We start from the raw sequence: 25,818 nt of genomic DNA on the forward strand, positions 1-25,818 counted from the left end.
TTTTTTTGGCCTAACTGTGATGACTGCCAGCACTGTCTTGAGGGTGGCACCAGTGTACAGGGAGTCGTCAGACACAGCACCAGCTCCAGGGCCAGTGCAACACCTTGGAAAGTTGCCAAGGCTAGCTGTGAAACCCAGCTCCCTGTCTGAGTGCCACTGCTCCATTATCCCCACCTTCTGACGCCTGAGCCCCACAGATTTTTTTTTTGTAGGACACAACATGTTATGGATTTTAGGACAGTTGAAAATCAGAAGGTGCTAAAAGTGAGGATGTCTGGGTCCACTTAGCAAGTCGGAAGACTGGATCCTCTGAAACAAGTTATGGTGCCCTCTTTGACTGGGTCTCCTCTGTCACAGTCTCCTAAATCTCCCTGTGGACTTGAGCCTCTTGAGGCTTTCCTCATTTCTACTCCCTCCCAGCCACCTGCAGGCTGACTGACTTAGTTATAGCCTTCAGATGTGCAAAACTCATAGGAGTGCAAGAGCGCACAGGCCAATAAAACACACACACACACACACACACACACACACACACACACACACACAGAGAGAGAGAGAGAGAGAGAGAGACAGACTGGCAGAGACAAAAATGGAGACAGAGACAGAAATGGAGACAGAGAGGCAGGCAGGCAGACAGACAGACAAACAGATAGACAGACAGACAGAGACAAGGAGGCTCGGGTAGCCTGTCCCACAGAGATGATGGCAGGGACGGATCCAGCCACACACTGTCATAGAAGCAGGTGATAAGAAGAGGAGGAAAGCCGGGCGATAGTGGCCCATGCCTTTAATCCCAGCACTTGGGAGGCAGAGGCAGGCAGATCGCTGTGAGTTCGAGGCCAGACTGGTCTACAAACTGAGTCCAGGACAGGCAAGGCTACACAGAGAAACCCTGTCTCGAAAAAAGAAGAGGAGGAGGAGGAGGAGGAGGAGGAGGAGGAGGAGGAGGAGGAGGAGGAGCCTTCCTGTCTTCTATAACTGCAGCCCCTGAGAGGAAAGGCAGACAGGCTGGGGAGCAGCCTGGCTGGTCCTCTCGAGGGCATTCCCCACCCTAAGAAGCAGGATCCACCCTCCTTACTTCCCTTCAAGCTGAATTCCTTCACTGCTCCCAGCCCAGGGTGGCAAAGCAGAACTGAGGTGTCTCTGGCTTGGGGACATCTCTGTCAGCTGCCTCCCGCTATGAGAAAGGACTGGATATGCTGCAGGTCAAACTCCAGATGGCACAAAGTCCCTGTGAGACAGTGACTAAGGCCGGCTGCTGAGAAAAGGTGGCTATGAGTTGTCAGTAAAAGGCTGAGTAAGAGCTTTCCAGGCAGAGAAGGAAGGGAGGATTCCAGGTAGAGAGAAGCCCAGTGCAAAAGTCAGGATGGTCAGAGGGGGGCATGTGTCCTGGAGATGGGGAGATGCCACCGTCTATGCAGTGAGACCCTAAGGAGTCAGGAGGGGACAAGGATGGAAGCTCCAAGGCCGGCCACTGTGTATGCTTTGTACATTGGATGTAAGAGTGAGAATAGCATTTCCCAAGTTGAGTAACAAGTCCCTGAGGGTCCCTGAGAACTTTCCAGTGGTTCTGGGATGCTCTGTTGTTTCTAAGCACTTATCTGTTTCTTTTCTTTTTCTTTTTTTTTTTTAAGTTTATTTTTTCCCCTGCTGTAGAATCTCACGTAGCTTCTGATTGTCCTGCCTCTATCTCCCAAGTGATGGCCTTACAGGCATGCACAACCACGCCCAGATTTTTGCACTTCTAGAAATTTAACCTAGGGCTTTGTGCATGCTAGGCAATCACTGTCAGTGGGGCTACATCTTAGTTCTCCCCAAAGATTATTTTCCATGCTTCCACTGACAGCACTGTGCAGCAGACTGAGGTGGGAGATAGGGAAAACTACAGTGTTCTGTAGAGGCAGACATAGATTAGCAAAAATGCAAAGCATGTGTGCTTAGCATGGGTGAGGTCCTGACTTTGGTCCCCGGCATGGCACACAAACATACAACATATGAGGAACAAGTTGTGCTGCTTACCACAGCTTTTGAAGATAGGTATTTTCTGAAATGTGTTATTTTATGCTATTTATTTTATAATTGGGTTGATGGCTAATAATTTAAAATAGCAAAAATGATTTTTTTCAGGTTCAGTTTCTCATCTCAATCAGTATAATACACAGACAAAAGTTCTTGAAGATATTGAGAATTGTTAAGAGTGCAAGAAGATGCTCTGAATGTGTGTGTGTGTGTGTGTGTGTGTGTGTGCGTGTGCACGCGCGCGTGAACGCCCACAAAGTTTATTAAGTACATTCAAGGCCAATGGGGAATAAATTAGGGTTATATTCCTGGCAGGGAAACAGAGCCAGAATGTTTCTTTTAATTCTAGAATGTACTTTCCTTACCCTTCTTCCCTCAGGTTGTCACTGTTGTGCACAGGACAGACAGACTGACAAAAAGACAGAGTCCTTGTGGGTGTGGAGCATAATGATGAGGGCATGAGTTTCCAGGTTGGGGTGTGAGTAGGTCTGACCACATCCCAGGCCTGTGGCTGTGGAGAGCTGTGTGCACCCCCAGATCCTCCCTGGGAAGCGGGGGGTTGGTATCGAGGAAGTCACCTGAGACAAACCTGGGGCAGATGCTTATCGAGCCTTTTTTGTTGTTACTGTTTGGTGGCTTAGAACAACAGGAATTTATTTTCAAATAGTTCTGGAAGCCAAAGGGATGGAACAGTGGTACCCACTGGGCCATACAAACTCCAGGAGAGAACCCTTGCTCCCACCTCCCAGCCTCTGGGGGCTCCAGGCCTCTTGACCTCCCAACTCTAATCTGTCTTCACATGGCCTCCCCCTCTTCTCTTTGCATCTTTCCTCTACTTTTTTTTTTCCGAGATAGGGTTTCTCTGTGTAGCCTTGGCTGTCCTGGACTCACAGAGATCCACCTGCCTCTGCCTCCCGAGTGCTGGGATTAAAGACGTGCACCACCATGCCCGGATTCCTCTACTATCTTATTTTGGCATAGGGTCTATGTAGCCCAGGCTGTCCCAGAACCTGTGATCTTTCCGTCTCAGCTGTAATTCCAGTTTTGCCCCATGGAGCCCCACCTCCCCTGTTCCCTCTTGTCATTGGATCCAGGGCCCACTTAGTAATCTAGAAAGAGCTTACCTTGAGATGTCTTACTTACTCCCACCTGCATAGACTTTCTCCCAAGTAAAGTCTCGTTCACAGTGGTTATGCTTTGACCATATATTTTTTGGGAGGGAGGAACCATGGTTTGATCCACTACACTCTTTAAGATGGCACCTCCCCAACCCATCCATCGTGTAGGAAGCTTATGAAGAATAACTCAAAGCAGCTACTGGTCTCAAATTCATCCAACTGGAAGCTCATCCCAACAAGAAACAAATGAAATAAACCCACATGTTGTGTACCCATCTTTACAAGCATCCATGACCTATAAATCAAGGCGCCTTGTTTTTATAAACTTGTCACTTTAGTTGCTTTCTCACCAACACCATCTCAGAGAAAGCTCTGCTCTCTGGAAAAGGTGTGGTCCCTCTCTCTATGCCTCGGAAGGGCAGTATTTATCTTACAAAAGAGAAGGGATCCCCTGGCCATTTGAACTCCCATATATTTAGTTTACACTGTGTTACACTTCCAGCTTGTGGCAACCAGCCATGCTTCTAACCCATGGATTATGGGTTTTATTGTGCAAGACCCAGTTCTCCAATTGTGCCCCCACCCTTACACAGATAGCCACATCAGCTGAGTAGTCAGCCCCACACAGGTCCCAGCCACCTCTGTGGTCCACCCATAAGGTGAGGCGTTCTCTTTCCATGCTAGCTTCCAGCTGTTGCTGCCTTAAAAACAAACAAACAACAAACGTCGTCACAGGGCATTTTGACACGGGCTTGTGATCCCAGCACTTGGACGGCTGAAGTGGAAACACTACAAGTCAGTGCTTGCCTTGGCTGCACGGTGAGGCTCAAAGCAAAATGAGACAAAGTATGCATGCACGCGTGCCTGCACGCACACGGGCTCCTTGCTGTCAGGACAGTGAAACGATATTGTTCTATCTGCGGTAGCTACTTGCTTCAATGCTATGAGAAAACACCTGATAGAAACAAGCCCCCAAAGTTCTACAACATCCCCCAAACTGCTCACCATCTGGTGACCAGGTGTTCAAGCATATGAGCCAGTGGGGGACGTTTTACTGGCAAACAGCAACATCTAATGTTGAAGAAAAAACTCTCTACACCCTTCCTGTTGTGACTACCATTTAGGCTTAATCTGTCTGTGGCAGTCACAGTGGAGGGTGACGATTAGGTTTGTTTCACTTTTTTAAAATTTCATTTTATTCATTAGCAACATACATTTCTTGAGTACTTGCCATCCAGCAGGCTTTACTTTTGACCACAAACATACTAATGATTCTTGTAATTTTAACACAGTCATCCTAATGATCTTTTTAAATGGCTTCCTAATGATGGAATTGCCAAAAACCACAATTTAGGTATTAGGAATGGGGATAAATAAATCCAAGCAAACTAAAGGAGATTTGTTATCCTTTGTGGAGAGGTCAGAGGTAGCTTGCCACAGGGGTATGCCCCTGTAATCCCAACACTCAGGGGACTTCAGGTATGGCTGGAACCAGGTGGTTCAGGTACTATTATTACTGAGGACCCACGCCCATTGCCTGGCTTGGCTTTCTCTAGGCTGGCTTCATTTTTGTGCAGGGACAGCACACTGGGTGCCAGGATTAACTACTAGCAGCTAAGTGGGGTAGAGCAGACAGACAAACACCTCTCCTTTTCTCAAGAGTTCTAACAAACGACTGGGAGCGGCTCTCATCAGAACAAGTTGGATGGTGTGACCATCTCTGGACCAGTCTCTGTGGCCAGGGAGGGATGTGGTGCTCTCATTGCTCTGGCCTTGGCCTCATGTGACCAGTGGTTCCCAGCTGCTCTGTCCAGTTCGTTCTGGGGTGCTGTTGACACAGAAAGGAAAAATGGGGATTTGGCAAGCAGGCACACCTCCATTTGCCTCCCCTTTGTGGGCTATCTCAGCAAAGTTCTGAGGAGACTGAGGATGACACAGAGGCTGCTGGGAGATCACGACCCCTCCATCCCACTGGGGCAGCTCTCTCTGAGCTAGTTTAAATATAGTTCTTCCATATGGGATTTTTGTGGTACATGAGGACTCTGGGGGGCGGGGCACTTAGGGGCCAGTGAGAAGGCTCAGCAGGTACAGAGAGTGGGCGGGGCACTTAGGGGCCAGTGAGAAGGCTCAGCAGGTACAGAGAGTGGGCGGGGCACTTAGGGGCCAGTGAGAAGGCTCAGCAGGTACAGAGAGTTTCTGCGAAGGCTGAGAATAGAAGTTTAATCCCTGACAACCACATAGCAACAGGAGAGAACCAATTCCACAAGTTGTCTTCTGACCACTACATTCACACAGTGGCACAAGTTACCCGCCCTCCCAGCTCCATTCTGTGGGGGTCGGGGGAGGAGAGAGAGGGAGAAACATAAACAAACAAACAAATAAATGAAAAATTTAAAAGATTAGGAACACTTGACAAACAGTGGTCCTATGTTCCTTCTACCTCCAAATGGCTGGGAATACCTGAAGTTCATTTTCTTTCTCTCTGCTGAGCCTGCCAGGCTGCCTGTTTGCTTTCCTTCACCTCCCTGCTCTCCTCTTAATCTTTCCTCTCAACACTTCTTACTCCAACATGGCCACAGAGGCAAAGGTATGCCTAGTCTGGCATGGTGGGGCCAAGAGAGGCTCAGGACCTCTCCCTCGGGCGCTTCCTTCTCCTTTCTCTAATCCTGTCCTGTCAGACCCTCCCCTATTCCCCCCTTCCCCCTCCAGCTCTCTGAGACCCACTGCAGTTTAGGAGCTGTGGTTGCGACCTGGTAGTGTTGCACTGACCTCTCTTGTAATGGAGTCTCCTCTCCTGGCCCAGGTCCTGGCCATTCTGATGGACGTGTTCACGGATGTCGAGATCTTTTGTGACATCCTAGAGGCAGCCAACAAGAGAGGGGTGTTCGTCTGTGTGCTTCTAGACCAGGGAGGCGTGAAGCTCTTCCAGGAGATGTGTGACAAAGTCCAGATCTCTGATAGTCATCTCAAGGTAAGGGGTTCGGTGACAGTTCTAGGGGTACCCTGTATCCATCAGAGAGGCCAGTGCTAGCTCTGCCCCAACCCAGTATCTCAAAGAAGCTATACTATTCAGGGAAGCAGCATACAAAACAGTAGTGATCCAGAAAGAGAACTGGAGAATTCTAAATGATAGTGTCAGGCTCTGACCCAAATGAGATTTTCATCAGTTTCATCTATAAAACCCTTGATGGAATGGATGTGCAGGGCCTTCCAAGTTTCAGGATGCTGCCAATATGTAGGCTATATCTTCTTTTCCTCCTATCAGCTTTGGAAACAAAGTTGACACATCTGACAGTACAGAGCCATTCAAAGGACCAACAAGATGTGTGCTTTGAGGGTGACGTGGTGGTGGCACATGCCTTTCATGCCAGCGCTTGAGAAGCAGAGCCAGACAGATCTCTGTGAGTTCAAGGCCAGCCTGGTCTACTTAGTGAGTTCCAGAACAGCCAGAGCAAATAAAGAGAGCCTGTCTTGAATAACAACAATAACAAAAATAAATAAATAAATAAAAAATAAGAAGAAGAAGAGGAAAGGAGGAAGAGAAGGAGGAGGAGGCATGTATTCCCTGACCCTAACAAGAAGTTGATGCTCTTTTTTTTTTTTTTTTTAATGCTCTTAGTTTAACTGGATCCTCCCCTAAACACATGCTCTACTCGCATACGCATGCACAGAGATAGGAATTTCATTAGTCATACAAAACGTGAGAGCATTGAGTGGCGGTCAGGAGGAAAACCACCCATAACTTTCATGCATAGGCCTAGCAGGACAGCTGATCTGTGGTCCTCTGGGCTCCCCTGATATGTCCCTTCTAGCTCAGACACATCATCAGCTTCTAAAACACCAACCCCTCCACACCGACTGGGCTGCAGCTGAGTTCAGGGATCCTTCATGATGCAGTTGACTACAGGCAATCACTCAAGGTCTGCCTACTCCTTTACAAAGGGTAGGTTATAATAATAGATGGAGGGAGTCGGCACAGGCCTCGCCTTCATGGACCACACCTAAGAGCTGTGGATCGCCTCTTGCCAAGGAGATGCTGGGAGGAGCTTCTAGACGAACTGGCCTGTCCTTTCCTGAGCCTGGTGGACTATAAACCTAAAGTGAACTCCCACATATCCCCTGCTTTGCTATTTCTACAGGCTTCCATGCGATCCAGCCGAGGCATGGACACCAGTTGCTGACAGGGAGACAAGATATAAATAGAGTTAGAGTTGGGGTTGTGAACACACTTTTTCTTAGTCCTGGGTCCTGGGTCCATGAGGCCTTCACATCACTGTCTCCTCTTGTTGTACTGGGCCAGGTGTCTGACCAGCTTAGGGTAAGGAATTCATGGTGTTAAGTCCACCTTTAGACTTGCTCCTCAGCAATACAGATGACTTTCCATGGTCCATGGAAGCCTAGACTAGGGGCTCTTTGGGCCATCAAGCCTTTGTCTTTCTTTTATTTGCTGTCTTAATTTTGCTGGAATTCTACTCTTTTCCCCCATTACCATCTATTGCCAGAGCAATGGGAAAAAAACTTGGAAAACTAGGCCAACAAAAAATGTAAATGATACAAAAATCTCTCCAAGCTTAGATAAACTCTTGGTAAGCATCCTTCCAATTTCCTATGCAAATCATCTTGGTGTGTTTGGGCTGTTGCAGCAGACTGTCACAGACTGGGGTGGCTTATAAACAACTGAGATTTATTTCTCACAGTTCTGGAGACAGAGAAATCTCAGATCAAGATGTCTGCAAATTCAATGTTTGGGGAGGCTCCCTGCCTTGTTTGTAAATGACTGCCTCGCTTTATCTTCTTCACATGGCATATTGACCAAGGGAGCTATCAAGTCTGTTATGTGGGGGCACTGATGCATTTGTGAGGCTCCATCCTCAGGAGCCAATTGCCCCCCCCAAAGCCCAGCCTCCTAGAGCCACTGCACTGGAGATTAGGTTTCAACACAGAATTGGGGGTACACATTCAGTCACAGTTCACACACTGATCGATAAACACACAGTTCGTAAGTGACAGCTTCTCTTTGCTTCCAACAGAACATTTCCATCAGGAGTGTGGAAGGGGAGGTGTATTGTGCCAAGTCAGGGAGGAAATTTGCCGGCCAAATCCAAGAGAAGTTCATCATCTCAGACTGGAGATTTGTCTTATCCGGATCATACAGGTGAGTACTGGTTTCATCTGCTGTCAAGGCTTCCTGGCAGTAGCTGGACCCTAGCTGCTCCACCATCCTGGGAGCTCCCAGCTCTCCTTTCTGTCCACAGCTAGAGTTCTTCACATACATGGAGCAAGAAGTGAGAAGTGTGGCACCTTCCCGGTACTGAAATAAGACATAGAGTTCTTTTTACTCTCAGATCTCTTAGAAACTGTTGTAAAGCAATAGATTTCTCCTGTGTGTGGACATGATGATCCATTTTTATTTTAATTTTTAAAATTCTTTGTGAGTGCTTCTTCTCATTAGGGTCTTTATGTATGATGGGAGGGAAGGCTCTTATACATCAAGGCCACTAAGTTTTGTGTTCAGCTTGGGCCTGATGTTCAACACAAAGATTGAAAAGTTAACTCAGGAAAAAGGTATTAGCAGGGCGCAGGCGCTAAGCTATATGTAGATTCCTCCCTTCAGAATAAAATACAAATGCACTTTTATAATTGACTTTTTAGAAAGGAAATAAAAAGGAAAGGGGATGACGTGTGACTGCTCCTAGGTGTGGTGGAGGAGAAAGTTTATTATAGATATGTGAGAGAGCGCATAGCCAGAGGCAGAGACATCTGAGAGAGACCAGAGTGGACATGACCAGATTGACTTGGCCCTGTGGATAGAGGGGGAGGGGAAAGGAGAGGAGAACCAGGTGCCAAAGGTACAAAAAAAAAAAAAGACAGGTAACCAAAATGTTTAGATTGTATAGGAAAAACCCCCTTGGAGAAGAGCAGCCCAGTCTCTGAGCTGGAGAGTTCAGGGTAAAGGGTGAGGTGTGCCAGCCATACTGTGTGACAGGTAAGGACTGAGGGAGGCTGGCAGAACCTGGAGGCCAGGTCTGCTTTGATATGTTAAGTAGGCACCTCAGCCTCTGATCCAGGTTTGAAACTTAACAACGATATATACTATAAAATGCCCTCTCACGTTTTTATTAAGAAATGTTGTGTTCACTCCCCCACAAAAAAAGGGATGAGGGAGCTTTCCGTGGTCCTTTTTGGAAGGGCACTCCATCAGTTACGTTTCATGTTTATGTACATAACACCCGACAGGGGCGATTTCAGGAAGGAAGGATTTGTTTGGGTTCCTGGACCAGGCTACACCTTCCCTCCATCATGGTGGGGAAGCTTTGTGTATGGCAGCAGAAACAGCACAGCCCTTTCCATTATAGTGGGTACATTAATCAATCTCTTGCTGCTGGGACCAAATACCTGACATGAAGAAGCTTAAGTAAGCAAAGGTTTACTCTGGCTCATGTCGAGGGAGCAGTCCTCCATGGCCAGGAAGAAGAAACCTCAGCAGCTGGGAGCCCACATTGCATGCATAGTCAGGAAACAGGAGTTACAAGTGCCAATGATGCCTTCTCCTTTTTCTGTAGCCCAGGCCCTAGGCCATAATGGTACCACTTACAGTTAAGGTGGCTCTTCCCACCCCAGTTAGCCCAGGTTAGCTAATGCCTCACAGGCTTGTGCACAGTCTTATCTCCTATATAATTCTCGAGCCTCTCAAGTTGACAATATTAACCTCCCGAGTGGGTCAGGAATGGGAGAGGATGCTCACATTAGATGTAGGGTTGGGGTGTAATTTGATGGCTGCCCCATCCCCCTCCCCCCGAAACCCACCTTCTAACTTGGCCCCACTTTCTAAAGGTTCCACAACCTCCCAAGACAATGCCATAGTCTGGGGACCAAAGTTCAAACAGATAAGCCTCTCAAAGGCATTTCAGATTAAAACCATAACAGGCACTTAACCTCATTCATGGGGGCTCCATCCTCAGCATGCAGTCACCCCTGAAAGCCCCACTCCCTAACATCATCTCATTAAGGGATGGAAGTTTTAACTTGCGGATTTTGGACAGACATAAATACTGAGTTCTAACACAGATATCCATTTCCCAGATCATTTGCATTAGTCACCATTTTTATAGCAAAATACCAGAGGCAATTAACTTTATACAGAGAAAGGTTGCTTAGTTTACAGCCCGGGAAGACTAGCCTGGCCTCCGGTGAAGGTGGTACATCATGACAGGACTGTGAGTGGAAGCCAACGCTCACACCAAAAGCCAGGTGAGAAACAGAGGAAAGGCAGAGTTGCACAGCTTTTTTTATTGTTATTTTATTTGTGCATGTGGGTGTTTTGCTTACATGCATATCTATGTGCCATGTGGTGCCTGGTGCCTGGAATGGCCAGATAGGGCATCAAACCCCCACACCTAGAACTAAAGATGGTTGCGAGCCACCATGTGGTCCTCTGGCAGAGCAGCCAATGCCATCTCTCTAGTCTGCTCACTGGAGAGCAGACTGTACCTCTAACTTAACTAAGGTCCTCTCATTAAGCCCCATTACCTAAAGTTTGAGCATTTCCCTATACTATCAACCAAGGTGGTTGTCAGGAATGGGAAAGGATGCTTACATTAGATGCAGGGTTGGGATGTAATCCGATGGCTGCCCCATCCCCACTACCCATATCCAAAGTATAGCACCATTATTGTCAGACTTGCTGGTGTATTTTGACAGTTGCTCTTGATACAAGAACATGCCTGAAGTAAGGACTCTGTAGGGCAGTGTTTCTCAATCTTCCTGACACTGCAACCCTTTAAGACTGTGACCCTTTAATACAGTTCCTCATGTTGTGGTGACCCCCCCCCCCAACATGAAATTATCTTGTTGTTACTTCATAACTGTAATTTTGCTAATGTTGTGAATTATAATGTAACTATCTGAAACGCAGGGTATCTGATATTCAGCCATCCAAGAGGGTTGCGACCCACAGGTTGAGAACCGCTGCTGGAGTTGGCCTCTTTCTCCTTATTACTATTGTTTTTACATTAACCCTTACATAGCATGAAATTAATCGTTTCAAAATGTTCAATCCAGTGGCAAACCATACAGTCGCAACACTGTACAATTATTACCATTTAAATCTGAAATGTTTTCATTGCCCCAAAAAGAAACTCCATACCCATTAAAAAGTCACACTCACATCCCTTTCTCCCCTACGCTAGTGACCCCCAGTCTATATTTTGATGACTTTACTTACTCCAGGCATTATACAGGTGGAGTCATGCATTAGGTGGTAATTTTTTAAAACTGGCCCTGTTTTTGAGGTTCATACCAGCTGTGATATGTTTCAGTCCATTTTGTAGCTGAGCAGTACATTCCACTGTATGGACATACCACAGTTTGCTCAACCCTTCACTCATTCACAGGGATTGTCCCTGTCCCCAGCTCCTGACAACCTAGGGTCTGGAAATCTCACTCTTGGGCACCTTCCTTCTGGAACTGGGACTTTGCCTGCATGGAGAGAGAGGAGGGGATATATAGCCAATGGCTGGGAGAGCTAACGGTTGCTCTAATCCGAGAAATAGAACACACAAATAAAATTTGCCTTTTAGAACCCGTCAGCTGCTTTCCATCCACATGATCATGGAGTAGTTTAAGGAAAGCATTGCAAGGACGCTGAAGAAAATGGCCACTCGCCAGGGATCCCATGCTGGGGGAGGGACCTGGCTGAGGCTACAGGAGAAGGGTCTCAACTCCAGGAAGTGCTGATTGCCTCTCTTGCTGCTGAATGACAATAAAACCACTGAACTAGACCACAGTGTGTGTGTGTGTGTGTGTGTGTGTGTGTGTGTGTGTGTGTAGAAAGAAAGGTTTTTTCAGTAGCAAACTGGCAAGGCTGTCGCTTGGGGACATAGAGAAGAAAAAAAAAGGCAGGGAAAGCCTTGCCAGTTTTAAGGAGACAGGTTGCAGTTGTGTCAGGGAAGGCAGGGGTGGGGGAGTGGGGGGGATGGGGGGGCTGTGTGAGCTGGAACAGCCTAGGAGTTAGAGTCATGGAAGGTGGGATTGCAGGCCAGAGCAGCCTGGGGACTGGAATGGGGGCTTTGATCTGTCAGGGCTTGTTTGAGTTAATCTGGGCCTAGGTGCTCATTGCTGGAGGTTGTGGCTAGAGGGGACAGACAAGGGAATTAATGACTTTGCTGACAAACAGCAACCAGTTTCACAAGGTCTCTGGGGAATGCTAAGTCTAGGTTTTGATTATCCGTTAGCAGTCCTTCGGTTTACCCAGTCAGAGTCCAGTCTAAGCTGAGCCCAGACCCTAAGGGCTTGTTATTGTCAGCAGCACGGTTTGGGGGCCTTCCTTAAACCGAACTGTCTGCATGCTTCTGGGATTCTGTTTCATCTTTTCTACCAAATATCAATACTGTTAACAAAAGAGGTGGAAAGAAACTAAGACCTTTTCTTGCCCTAGTTCTATCCAAAACCGTAAGTAAACTCACCCCCCCCCCTTCGATAATGTCTATCTCCTGGTTTTCATTTGCTATGACCACAAGGCACAGCTCTCAGACTCCAGACTTGGTTAGTTTTTGGCGAGCCAGTCAGGATGTGAATTCCAGGCTGGCCAGCCAACCCTGCAGCTGGAGTACCGGGGAGTTCCCAGCAGCTGGTGGCATCCTGAAATGTTCTCCCTTTCTCAGTGCAGTGCTGGCTACATATATATGTATCTCATTGATAAACTGGTTAAGGGAAAGGCTTTTTCTTTTTCTTTTTTTTGACTTGCTCTTCATTTGAAAAAATTCAGTTTTGGTGGTCTGTAAACTCCCAGTGCCTGCGCTTTCTCTGTGCAGTTGGCACTCATTTGTAAAGAGGTTTGAGAGAACCGAGGTACATTTGGAGTTCTTATCAGTTAGGGGCCTCTTTTGTTTCGTTTGAAAATTGTGGAGTATGGATTTCCCACCTGAAGCTTTGCAGCCGTTTGGCTCTACATATGTTTTATCTGTTGTTGTGGAATAAAGGTTCCACATCTGGGGCTTAATAAGCAGTGTGGAAATTGCCCTTGGATTGTAGGATATTAATTTAAGCTATTTTCCACTTAGATTCTATAAACGTCTCATTAGTAAGTGGCTGGAGAAGGATCTGGGCCAACAGTGAGCTCTGAGGCAGCATGCATGTATCCATTAGGGGAAAAGATACATGTATCCATTAGGGGAAAGATACATGTATCCATTAGGGGAAAGATACATGTATCCATTGTGGGAAAGATACATGTATCCATTAGGGAAAAAGATACATGTATCCATTAGGGTAAAGATACATCTATCCATTGGAGAAAGGATACATGTATCCATTGGGGAAAGGATACATGTAGCCATTGTGGAAAGGATACATGTATCCATTGTGGGAAAGATACATGTATCCATTAGGGAAAAAGATACATGTATCCATTAGGGTAAAGATACATGTATCCATTGGGGAAACGATACATGTATCCACTGGGAAAAGCTTGACCTGCCATTTGAATTCCTAAGAATCAGGTCAAGGTCTAAGGACATTTCCTTTTTACATTTCTCTTTTTAACTATTCCTTGGCATACTGAATTTATGTAATTTTATTTGTTATTTTGTGTGTTGGCCTGAGAGGCCTTTCTCTATGATGACTGACTCAAAAAGGCCAAAGCGCTGGTGCCTTCAAAGCGGTTCTATTAGAAAGCAGGGTCCATAAATGCTCTCTCTGCCTGCTCTCGGTATCTCTAGATGACTAGAGCTGCCCCTGAGGAGTCAGGATCCTGAGCTTAGATGTGTCGGCCATCATAAGAATCATGTCAGGGAAGTGTCTTTGTCCTGGGCGGAAGGAGTTTCCATATCTTGTTGCACACAGGAGTCTGGTCACCCTGCGCTTTCAGCTAATCTAAACCCTTCAGTGTTAAGGATTTCAAGAGACCCCTAAAGAGGGGGTATTCAGCATATTAGTGACACCCTGGGAAGGAGGCCCCGCCAAGCAGAATAACTTTCTGACCCAAAACACTTCCCCACCACTGACTGTCTCGCCTATCATGGAACCCTAACCAAATGTCTCAAGACAGCGAAATGTAATCTAATGCTGAAAATCCTAAGTAAGCCCACTCCAGATTCCTCAGCCTACGCTTACTAACGTTGCTATTCTTGGTAGAGCTAATTTAAAATCCTGTTGCATCTATGTGTAGGCATTTTTGCATAGCTTTTAGGCTGTAGTTAGAGTGTTAACTAATTATACAGCCTATCCCTTGTGACTGGCTGTCTACCTGCCTGCTTCTGCTGTCATCTCTTCTAAACACCAGTTCCTCGGGGCCTATTAGAGTTACCACAAGGAAGACAGAGGATTGAGGGACACTGTCCTTTGGAGATGTGCTAAGGTGATGAAGGGAGAGATAAAACAAAACAAAACAAAGCAAAACAAAAACAGACGCTGTTGCTGAAGGCGCTAGAGAAGCAGAACCAAAGGACGCTTGCAGGAAGATCAGAACTGGGCATGTACCGTCTTGAGCCGTCCCATGCTGTCCCCTTGAGCATCAAGAGAAACACAATCTTTGCTGCTCCTTAACTTCTGAAAATGTGGACCATTTCGCTACCTAATCCCCACGTTGGCACTGTTTTCATTTCTGAACTAAGTCAACATAATCTTATGTGTCACATCTTCCCTCAAACGAAGAGCTTGGGCTTGTTGGCTCATGTTGCTACACAGCGTACCCCTCTGCCAGCCTGCTTCTTCATCTGCACAAAACGCAACATGGGCTCCATTGGGTCGCTTGGAAGATCAAGTAAATGGCAATGCAGACTCTCAACTGTCTGCCGTGAGATACCCAAAAACATTTGTTTAAGACATTGGTACTAGGGCCAGTGTCATGGTTCAGCAAGTAAAGGCACATCTCACATAAGCCTGATGTCATCAGTTCCGTTTTTGTAACCCACAGTGGAAGAACAGAATCCCTGAGAGTTGTCCTCTGACCTCCACACAGGTGCTGAGGCATGTACGGACACACACACACACACACACACACACACACACACACACACACACACTAACTTAAATGACACTGGTGTTAAATATGGTGGCTCATGTATGCTGTAATCCTGGCACTCAGAGTGCTGAGGCAAGAGGATTGCCATGAGTTCTAGGCAGTCTTGGCTACAGAGACACTGTCTCAAAACAAAAACAAGTTGGCATTACTTAACCATTCTTATGTATGGTGCTAGCTTTAACTCCAGGCAGGGTTTGTTGAATAGTGAGTCTGGTTGCTCAGCCCAACACAGCTAGGTCTTCTATACAAAGTGAGTTGACCTCTCCCATGGGTCCCGGTGAGTAAGCAAAAGTGCTATTATTATGAGCACATTAATTGAATGACTCGAGGTGCATTATTGCAGGAGGTGAGGCCACTTCCTGTGTCTCATCCTTTCTGTGGCGTTTATTGGAGGAAAGCGCCAGGGAGCAGGGCCAGGTTCCTCGAGACAGTGTGTGCCTGACAACGCAGCAGGGCCAGACAGCGCTGGACACACGTCCACTGGACCTAGCCCTAGGACCCCTTTCCTAGTGACAGTCTAGGGAAGGGAAGTTTCAAGGTGTTTACCCTGAACCTGTTTGGGCTGCAGAGAAGAAAGTGGGGTGAGAAACATGACAAATGTGGGGTTGAAAGGCAGTGTACGGGAACCAGGCTTGTTGCTCAACATTGATTAGGGCTAAAAGCGTGATGAGGGTTTGCACGGTCAGAAGAGACTGGGGGAGGGGCGTTACTTTGGTTTGGAGTGCTGGTGATTGAACCCAGGTGTCACGCATACTAGGCAAAGGTACTGCCACTGAGTTACATCATTTGTTTGTTTGTTTTTCGTTTTTCAAGACAGGGTTTTTCTGTGTAGCCTTGGCTGTCCTGAACTTACTTTGTACACCAGGCTGGCCTCGAACTCACAGTGATCCACCTGCCTCTGCCTCCCGAGTGCTGGGATTAAAGGCGTGCACCACCACCGCCCGGCTCTTCTTTTTACTTTTTATTTTGATACAAGATGAAAATAAAGTGCCCAGTCTGGCCCTGAGCATTCTACCTTCCCTCCTCAGCCTCCCAGGGAGCTGGGATTACAGGCCTGTGACGCCAGGTAAGGTTTTTAACAAATACTGGGAGCTGTGGAAATGCCTTTGTCTTGGAGAATGGCTGTGGGAGGCGCTTGGCATTTCCTCATCAAGGCGAACACTCACCACCTGTAAGGCAGCACTTGTCCTCCTCTGTGTATACCCTGGGGAAGCTTGTTCACACGCATGTGGGAGACACATAGGAGAATACTGAAGGAGTCCTGTTGAAGAAAGAGCAAGCCAGTTCTCCCCACCAGTGAAATAACCAATGGGATAGTATGTAACAATCAAAAAACAGAAAACCACCACCACCACCACCACCGCCCCCACCCCCGCAAAAAAAAAAAGGAAAAAAAGAAAAAAACAGTACAGCAAGAAATAATAATGTAGCTAGCTGGGCACACACACCTTTAATCCCAGCACTCAGGAGGTAGAGGTGAGTGGATCTGAGTTCAAGGCCAGCCTGGTCTACAGATTGAGTTCCAGGACAGCCAGGACTCCGCAGAGAACCCCTGTCTCATGGTGAGTGGGCAGGGGCAGTAATGTGGACACACTTTAGTAATGTAATATTAAAAGAAAAATCCTAAAAGGTTGCATAGATGTTTTTTAATCCTAAAATTACAATATTTACTTGTAAAAATAATTATAAGCATAAAGCATTGTTTCTAATTATGGACTAGGGAAGCGGGGATTGGTGGTATGGCATTTGGGAAGGCTCCAGAACCCACAGGGGGTGGGGCCTAGATGGTGGAACTAGGCTAAATGGGGTGTGTGCATTGAAGCTTATAGCCTGGCTTGCTCTCTCTGTTTCCCAGCCCATCATGATATGATCAGCTCCGCTGCATGTTCCAACCACCATGAGCACTGCCGTGCCTTCCCCAAGGCCGACTAAAATCCTTGACACTGTGAGCAAAACTCAGTCTTTTGTTCCTTGAGATATTTCCGGTGGGTGATTTGGTCACAGCAATGAAAGAGTAACTGACATAGATCCTGTAGTCACAGGACACAATTACACTGACTTTTTTTTTTTTTTTTTAGCTCAGGACCCCAGGGCAAGGCTGCTAGGAGGACCTTGGCACTGGGTGTGGGCTATGATCCAGGATGGTGAGGAAGGCTCAGTGAACAATGGCACTTGTAGTGAAAGCCTAGTGACCTGAGTTCTATCCCCAAACCAAGTGGAAGGGGGGAAAGCCATTCTCTGACCTCCACATATGCACATGGCAGGTCTCTGTGAGCATACATGTATTAATACATACACACACATGCACAATAATGATAAACAAACAAGATTTAAAGGTGGCTCCCTTTCATTTCAGGCCATACTACTAACAGTGTAACACAGGAAAATAGGTCCATGAGTTAAATAAGCCATGGATAGACCAGGCTATCAGACAAAGATTATGAAGCTTTGCCTTCAGGGCTCAAACTCAGCAAACAGTAGGCGTCATTCCTTCCCCTGTGTTTAATGAGAGAAGTCTATGAGCAAAGCCCAGTGGTACACGAGAGCAGAGTGGGGGGGCCACACAGGGAATGGAAGGGCATGAGGAGCCTAAGACAGTGAACGCACAGTTCTCAACCCGTGGGCCAGGACCCCTTTGAGAATCAAACAACCCTTTCACAGGAGTCGTCGCCTAAAACCATTGGAAAACACAGATACTTGCATTACAATTCATAGCTAGCAAAAATTATCATTATGAAACATCAACGAATACAGTTTTATGGTTGGGGGTTACCACAATATTACTAAAGGGGTGCAGCATTAGAAAGGTTGAGAACCCCTGGCCCAAGAATTTCCTAGGGCGTTGTTGAGCTTGTTTTGTTGAACGAGGTACACGCCTGTGTGTCTTGCAGACACCTTAGTGTCTGATTACAAACAACTCTACAAGTCTAAGGCAAGCCGGATCAGTCACCTCCTTCCCTGACTCTGAGGCTCAGCTCTCCAGGCCGTGGGTGCTCTTGGGTGGGAAGAGGTTTAAACAAAGCATCCCGGCTGTTCCAAGGCTTCTCCTGGCCTGTGTGGGCCTGTCCTGATTCACAGTATAGAGAACCCTACCTGGGGTCTAAGGCCAGGACTCAGGCAGACAGGCAGAGAATGAAGCAGAGGCCATTCCTCGGAGCTCTGTCTCTCACCAGTTCTCACACTGTCCACACTTTGGGGACGCTCGCTTTTTCTGGCTATCCCCCTGCACTGCACTACCCTAGGGATAGCCTATTTGTGTGAGCAGTCCAGGATCCCCAGCTCCTCTTGGTGGGGGTACCTCCCCTGCCCTAGGCTTCTGAGGGTATGTTTTCTGAGACTGAAAAATGTTTGCCAAAATAAGAGAATCTTAAAAATAAGGCATAAATGCCTCAAGTTTTTTGTTTTCACTTAAAACCTCTAAATTGGGAGGGGGTAGTCAAGACCTATCTTCAAATGTGTTCATCCCTCGATGTCTGAGGGACTTTCTTTCCTGAATTGCAGCTGTAGGTACTCAGGTCCCCGTGGGCTCACTCTGCATTCCATTTTTGCATTGCTTAAAGAGCAAAATAGGTTAACTCTTCATTCAAGAGCACTTATTTATTGTTTGTTTGTTTGTTTGTTTGTTTGTTAGGATTCTGTTGTGTAGTCCAGGCTGGTCTGGAACTCACAGTGATCCTCCTGCCTCAACTTCCTGAGCACTGAGATAAAAGTCCAGTGCCACCTTTCTGAGCCTGAAGGGCAGTTTAGATTTCTATGGCAACACAGCAGGGCCATCCAACACTTAGTCACCCTTTTGCCTATTTGGGGAGCTGTTTTCACTAGCCAGTAAGTGTTGGCATGGGGCTGGTACCCCATCTTTACAGGTGGGAACACTGAAGGCCTCCCAACACTGGCTCCATCAGGTGACTCCTTTGAGCAGAATGGAGGCAAGAAGACTCAGCTCACACTTAGCTATTTTCTGACCTCTGGGTGCTCTCTCTCTCTCTCTCTCTCTCTCTCTCTCTCTCTCTCTCTCTCTCTGTGTGTGTGTGTGTGTGTGTGTGTGTGTGTGTGTGTGTGTTGTCTGTCTGTGTTATGATCTGGCAACCCCCTGAGGAACTATGCCATACAACAGATCTGTCAGAAGGCTAACATTCCTCCTCCCCCACCCCTTTTTATTTTTCTTTTCTTTTTTCTTTTTTTTCCAGTTGTTTGACAGTGTTTCTCTGTGTGATAACTCTGTCCTGGACTCACTTTGTAACCAGGCTGGCTTTGAACTCACAGTGATCTGCCTGCCTCTGCCTCCCTAATGCTGAGACTGAAGGTATGTGCCACCATGCCTGTTCCCCCCCCCCTTATTTTTTTTTTTTTATTAAAAATGAGGAACTGGGAAGGGGTAATGGTGGGGAGCAGTGAGGGCAGAGTGTTCTTTAGAGGGCTTCCTGCTGGTTAGGGATGAAGACATCTTTGGGGGCCCTGAGAAATTTGGGATACTGGAGAAGTCCTGGGAGAGCCAGCTGTTTGACCACTGTGCAGGATCTGTAAGAACATCTGTGGCCTAGCTGAGGCGGTCTACAAGGCTGGGCAGGAGCACCTATGGGTAACAGCTTTGGAGCTGTCCTGGATACAGGAAACACCTGGACTTGGCAGGCTACAAGTGAGTGAGTGAGTGTGTGTGTGTGTGTGTGTGTGTGTGTGTGTGTGTGTAAGGCAGAAGATAAAGTTAAGTAGGTTAGGGAGAAAAGTTTTTTTCCTTCAGTGTACTTCTGAAAAATTTGGACCCATGGTGGGGAGGGGAGTCCCAAAACCAAGGAAGGGGGAAGGAATCCCATTCTCTGGAATAGGCAATCCGTGGGAAAGTTAGGCTGTTGATTGACAGAGGTTCTTCTCTGGAGTCCGTTTGACCTGTGAGAGGGTTACCACATCATTACAGATCATAACACAGACACACACTGACACCACACACACACACACACACACACACACACACACACACACACACACACCATGAGAGAGTGTATTTCCTTAAGAATCCTCTTAAGTTTACAAAAGAGACTTCAGACATGTTAGCACTTCCATTGTTTGCAATCTGCACTGAAATCTGCACTGAAAAAAAAAAAGGCCGGAGACACACATCTTCGTGTCAGCATTAGCAGAGGCTTGGGAAATGACCTTGGGTTAAAAGCACGAATCCTCTATGAGGTGAGCTCAGGGAAGACAGAAGAAGCCAGTGGTTCAAAAGGGGCAACAGCTCACTGGACCTTGATTTTCAGGATGACTATGCATCAAAAAAGAGGGACTTTCCCCCTCTATCCAGAAGACAGGATATATATAAATTTAGCACAATAACAAACATCGCTCGCAGCCAGGTGGTAGTGGTGCACACCTTTAATCTCAGCACTTTGGAGGCAGAGGCTGTGAGTTCAAGGCCAGCCTGGTCTACAAAGTGAGTCCAGGACAGCCAAGGCTACACAGAGAAACCCTGGCTCAATATTTTTTCTTTTTCTTTGGGGTCTTTCTTTCTTTCTTTCTTTCTTTCCCCCAAGACAGGGTTTCTCTGTGTAGCCTTGGCTGTCCTGGACTCGCTTTTTAGACCAGGCTGGCCTCGAACTCTCAGCATTCCACCTGCCTCTGCCTCCCTGAATGCTTGGATTACATGCCTATGCCACTATGCCTGACTAATAAGAAACATTTTAGGTCTATACTTAAAAGGCAAACCAAAGGAAATTTAAAATCTTGAGCTTGGAACTATGATAGTGGATGGATAGTGGTATGTTTTATCAGGGTTAGATTAATAAATCAGATAATAAAAACATAAATTAATTAATGTTAAAGCTCCAAATGGTGAAGTCAATACAACAGTGGACAGTGACAGGAGGAAATCTGAAGCATTTGCCTTCCTTGTACATGCCTTAAATTTCTTTCTTATCACCATTTAGGCTTCCACTTGCATTTATCAACCTTAAAACACCTTCTTAGACCCTGAAATACTTTCTTAGGTCCTCATAACTTACGCTTCTGTATTCACAAGCCTTACATAAACTTTACATCTTTTTCCTATCCAAACATTCACCAGGAGACACAGGTGATTGATTACTGGGAGCAGTCACTGTAAAGCATGTTCTTTTAGATAAAGGTAAATAGTAAAACAAACAAACAAACAAACAACAACAACAAACCTCTTCAAAATCTGTCTTCTGAGTCTGGTAGCAAGGCAGACTGTGTCTAGACCTAGTGGTGTAGCAGCTGTAGGAGAGTGAGGCTTGAGGCCTGATCTTTACACTGAGGGGACTGAGAAGGCATCTGAAGCCTTGATCTCCGCTGTTAAACTGGTAATTCTTTCACTCGTCTGGTCTTCAAACCCGCCAGAGACCTGAGAGGGCTAAATTTCACCTGAGTAATCAGGAAGCGCGGATCAAGCAGCTTCTGAGTCTATACAAAATGACAGAAACTTACTGGCTACCTGGACACTCACCTAAGGTTTCCCCCGCGTTGGTGTGGCATCCAGTCCCAGAAGATCTGACGGATTTTTCTGTAAAGCAGGAACTTGGAGGGGCTGCCATACCGTTTGCCTTGGCAAAGGAATGCAGCCAACTTCCCAGAGTCCTGCCTGCTCACAGTTTGGACAGTGTGCTGTCAGCAGTCAAGGCGATGGGTGCGCTACATGGGTGCCACGTGTAAAGTGAGTTTCAGGTGGAGCTTCTTCTGTGCTCACCATCTTCTTTGGAGGAGATTAGCTGCTGTCAGGAGCTGGCATGTCTATCAGGAAAAACATTTTAAATGCCATATACTGCAGATCTCTGAAATGTTTGAGGATTGCGTCTGTCTCAAGTAGATCTAAATAGATGTTTGGTTGGTTGGTTTGGTTGTTGTTGTTTTGTTTTTCAAGACAGGATTTCTCTGTGTAGCCTTGGCTATCCTAGGCTTGTTCTGTAGACCAGGCTAGCCTTGAATTCACAGCTATCCAACTGCCTCTGCCTCCCAAGTGCGGGGATTAAAGGCGTGCACCACCATGTCTGGCTGCTTTGCTTGTTTCTAGTTACTTGCTTTCTTCTTGACTTTAAAAACATGTACAGGAAAAGCTTCATATTTTTTTTTAAGATGGAAAAGTTTATTAAATGAGCATGGGGAGAGAAGGAAAGGAAAGAGAAAGACAGAGACAGAGGAGGAGGGAGAGAGGTGAGAGAGATGTGAGGAAAGGCAGTAAGAGGGAAGAGAGCTAAAGCTTAATCTTGTAAATAATTAGATTGGTTCTTAGCATGACTACAAATATACTTCTTGACACATTAAAGTATTTAATCATTTATAAGTCGACTATTAACTTGCATTTTTTTTTTCAAGACAGGGTTTCTCTGTGTAGCCCTGGCTGTCCTGGACTCTATTTGTAGACCAGGCTGGCCTTGAACTCACTGAAATCTGCCTGGCTCTGCCTCCCGAGTGCTTGTATTACAGTTTGTGCTACCATGCCCGGCTTAACTTGCATTTCTTAATTATCATTAAAGACTAGGGCTTAGGTTCCATCCATGTTAGATTTAGAGGCCTAAAAATCATGATTCTGAATTGAAACCCTTCTAGTATCAAAATTAAACTTCTAAATACATAAACATAGTCCATAAAAAGACTGGGAACTTTTCTGACCATTACATGGTATATAACTATAGAACACAACAGTTTCCCACATGATTTAGGTTATAAAAAAAGCTATAGCTTATAAAAATCTAAAGCTATATTATGGCTTAATAATATTAGCAAAAACAAGGCTAAACATATTTTTAAGGCAGTGATTTTTAAGCTTTTTACTGTTGTAAACCTCCAATTTTCTTTTTAAAAGGAGTTTAAAAATCTCTCAATTATGTTTTTGTAACATTAAAATAAAGTACCCTCTTCAAGAGTGAAGACATAAAGCATAGTCATAATTTTCAGAAGGCAAAGCCAAGTTCTAACAGCACTGTAAACAATTCAGTGTCTCAAGTTAATATATCTCAAAAGCCGTTTTGGAGTCACATCACATGGTTCAAGATTAAGCACAAACTTTCAATTACTAACCTGAAGTTATGATTTTTAACCATATCCAATAATTTATAAGTCTATAATCTATAACTAAGACATACAGAATAAGACATGTAATGGCCACATACTAGCAAAGACATAAATTAGCTTGTTAATCTGAATAGGCCTTTGTAACCTTGAAATTTCATCATTATATAAAGAATATTTTAAGCCAGAGTTGAATCACATATACAGTATGTTGTTTTTTTTTAAATGTAACCTTAAGTTTCTATCATCATATAAAAACTTATACCAATTTAGAATATGAAACATGTTACTTTCTTAGTCTAAAAGGAGATGCAATAATAAACAGAGAGTTCATTAGGACTAAGAAGTTTTATAAATGTTGCTTTATACCATATAGTCATCTTAAGATGGTGAAGACATATGGCAGGTTGCAAGCCATATGTTCGACATGGTTGTTATTTAAAAACATTTGTGTTTCTATAGATATATGTTTAAATGAATGTTGCATTCAAATTACATGCATATATACACATATGGAGTTGAATTAGAATTGCATACACATATGCACACACATATATATGCCCTAAACATGAGTTGAATCATACATTATATATATACTTAAATGTAGATTCTTAATCATAAGCCTTTTGTTATAAGTTTAAAGTCAAATATTGCTATAGAATATGTAGCTTTAAAACCATACCCCATGAGCAAATTATATCACTATTAAACCGTATCCAATGAGCAAATTAAAAATTCTCAGATGTGAGTTGACAACATAATCTTTGACAATATTTTGAGAGCAGAGTGCAAAGAAATCAGAGATAAAAGGTTTTTGATTTTAGGTTTTATGTTTGTTTGTTTTTAAGAGTTGGTATGTAGAATCTTAAAGATAAGAGACTTTGGAAGCAAAGAACAGTGGCCAGGGTGAGTGGCTCCGAGGGTCTCAGAAACGCAAGACTGATGTTCTTCACTGTCTCTTTCTCTTCTCCCCTCCCCCCCCCGCCCCCCCCCCCAAGCTTCTCTTGGCTCTGTGGACACGTGCACAGGAACATCCTCTCCAAGTTCACGGGCCAGGCGGTGGAGCTGTTCGATGAGGAGTTCAGACGCCTCTACGCCTCCTCCAAGCCCCTGATGGGCCTGAAGTCCCCAAAGCTGGTTCCCCAGCTCCAGCCCAGCAAGGGCCCAGAAGCCCCCAATGGCCGCCTCAGTGGCAGCAGCGGCTCTGCCAGTGACCGGACCTCCTCCAACCCCTTCAGCAGCCCGTCGACCGGCAGCAACGCCCACAACCAGAGTCTGTCCACATCCTCAGGGCCGGGCAGTCCTCTGGCCCCCATCCCACCCGCAGTCCCAAGGCTTGAGCCCTACCACAGCCCCCGGAGAACGGCGGCCCCACAGGCGCTCTTGGGCCCCATGAGGCCCCATGAGGCAGCAGCAGTTCCCTACAGCAGCTTCATGGCCTACAGGCCCACCCGGCTGCAGCTGCAGCAGCTCGGCCTGGTGCCGAGGGTGACTCAGCCCTGGAGGCCTTTTCTACAGGCCTTGCCTCATTTTTAAAGAGTCCTTTCGCTCTCGCCGACTTCCTGGGGATGAGGACTGCGCACTGCTGAATTTTCTTAGTCAAAGGCAGCGTCTTAAGGACCAATAAGATTGAGCCTGATTCCCTATGAGCTAAAAGCACTGGGGGTGGGTTATTGCCTACGTAACCCGTTCTGGAAGATTCCAGGGAGGTAGTAGAGAGACCTCAATGACAAAATATGATTGAGAGAAACCCTGCCTTCCAAAGGCCATCCTGGACTTTGATACTGGTGTCTACATAATGTAAAAACAGGCAAATGCTGCCTGTGTGTTATAAACAGGCTCCCTTCCCTCAAAGACTCAGAAAGGAAAGCTTCAGGAACACACGTGTGAAAACATTCTGGATGTTTCTGGTAGGAAATGCTCCTCCCCTGTCAAGTGTCTTAAAACTGGGGTTCCCTGGAAACGAAGAATTAGCAATGAGCCCCCAGAAACTGTGATTCGTAGGGTCATCTGATGCTGCCGCCAGCAGGGACTGGACAACCCGAGGAGGCTGGAAGTTTCCATCCCACAAGGCATTTTAGCCAACTTCGGCCCTTGTAAAAGAGGACCTAGTCTGACCCAGAAGGCCCTGACATCTGGGCTGGCTGCAAGGACGTAGGTTGTCATGGCTGGGACTGGCCTCCAGCAAGACCCAGGGCAGCCTTGGACAATTTTTCAAAGGCTCAGCTGGCCCTGTGCAGCCTCCTGCCTTCAGCTCTGGGGGCCTCTGCTTGGCCTGGTGAAGCCTTGAGGAATAAATGTGACACCCTCACAACGCCTCGTAGGTCCATTCCTAGAGTCTGTGACAGTTACCCCTCTGTTGGGATAGACACACACACACCACCACCACCACACACACCACACACATACACACACCACCACCACCACCACCACCACACACCACACACCACACACCACACACATACACACACCACCACCACCACACACACACACACCACACACATATACACGCTACCACCACCACCACATACATACATATACACCAAACACATACACACCACACACACTATACACATACACACACTACTACACACAAACACCACACACATACACCACATACATCCACACACCACACACACAGAC

At 46.2% G+C, this 25,818-nt stretch overlaps 1 protein-coding gene across 1 annotated transcript in view; it reads left to right on the plus strand.

The window, feature by feature from the left end:
- FAM83A (family with sequence similarity 83 member A) overlaps nucleotides 1-25,818 on the plus strand; it is a 28,016-nt gene extending 2,198 nt beyond the window's left edge. The window contains exons 2-4 of the mRNA XM_084751001.1: nucleotides 5,941-6,108; nucleotides 8,168-8,292; nucleotides 24,174-25,818. Of these exons, the coding sequence (XP_084607127.1) occupies nucleotides 5,941-6,108; nucleotides 8,168-8,292; nucleotides 24,174-24,711 (831 nt within the window). The 3' untranslated portion in view covers nucleotides 24,712-25,818. The remainder of the gene's footprint in view (nucleotides 1-5,940; nucleotides 6,109-8,167; nucleotides 8,293-24,173) is intronic.

The sequence above is a fragment of the Acomys minous genome (assembly GCF_964271855.1).
Source record: "Acomys minous genome assembly, chromosome: 12".
NCBI lineage: Eukaryota > Metazoa > Chordata > Mammalia > Rodentia > Muridae > Acomys > Acomys minous.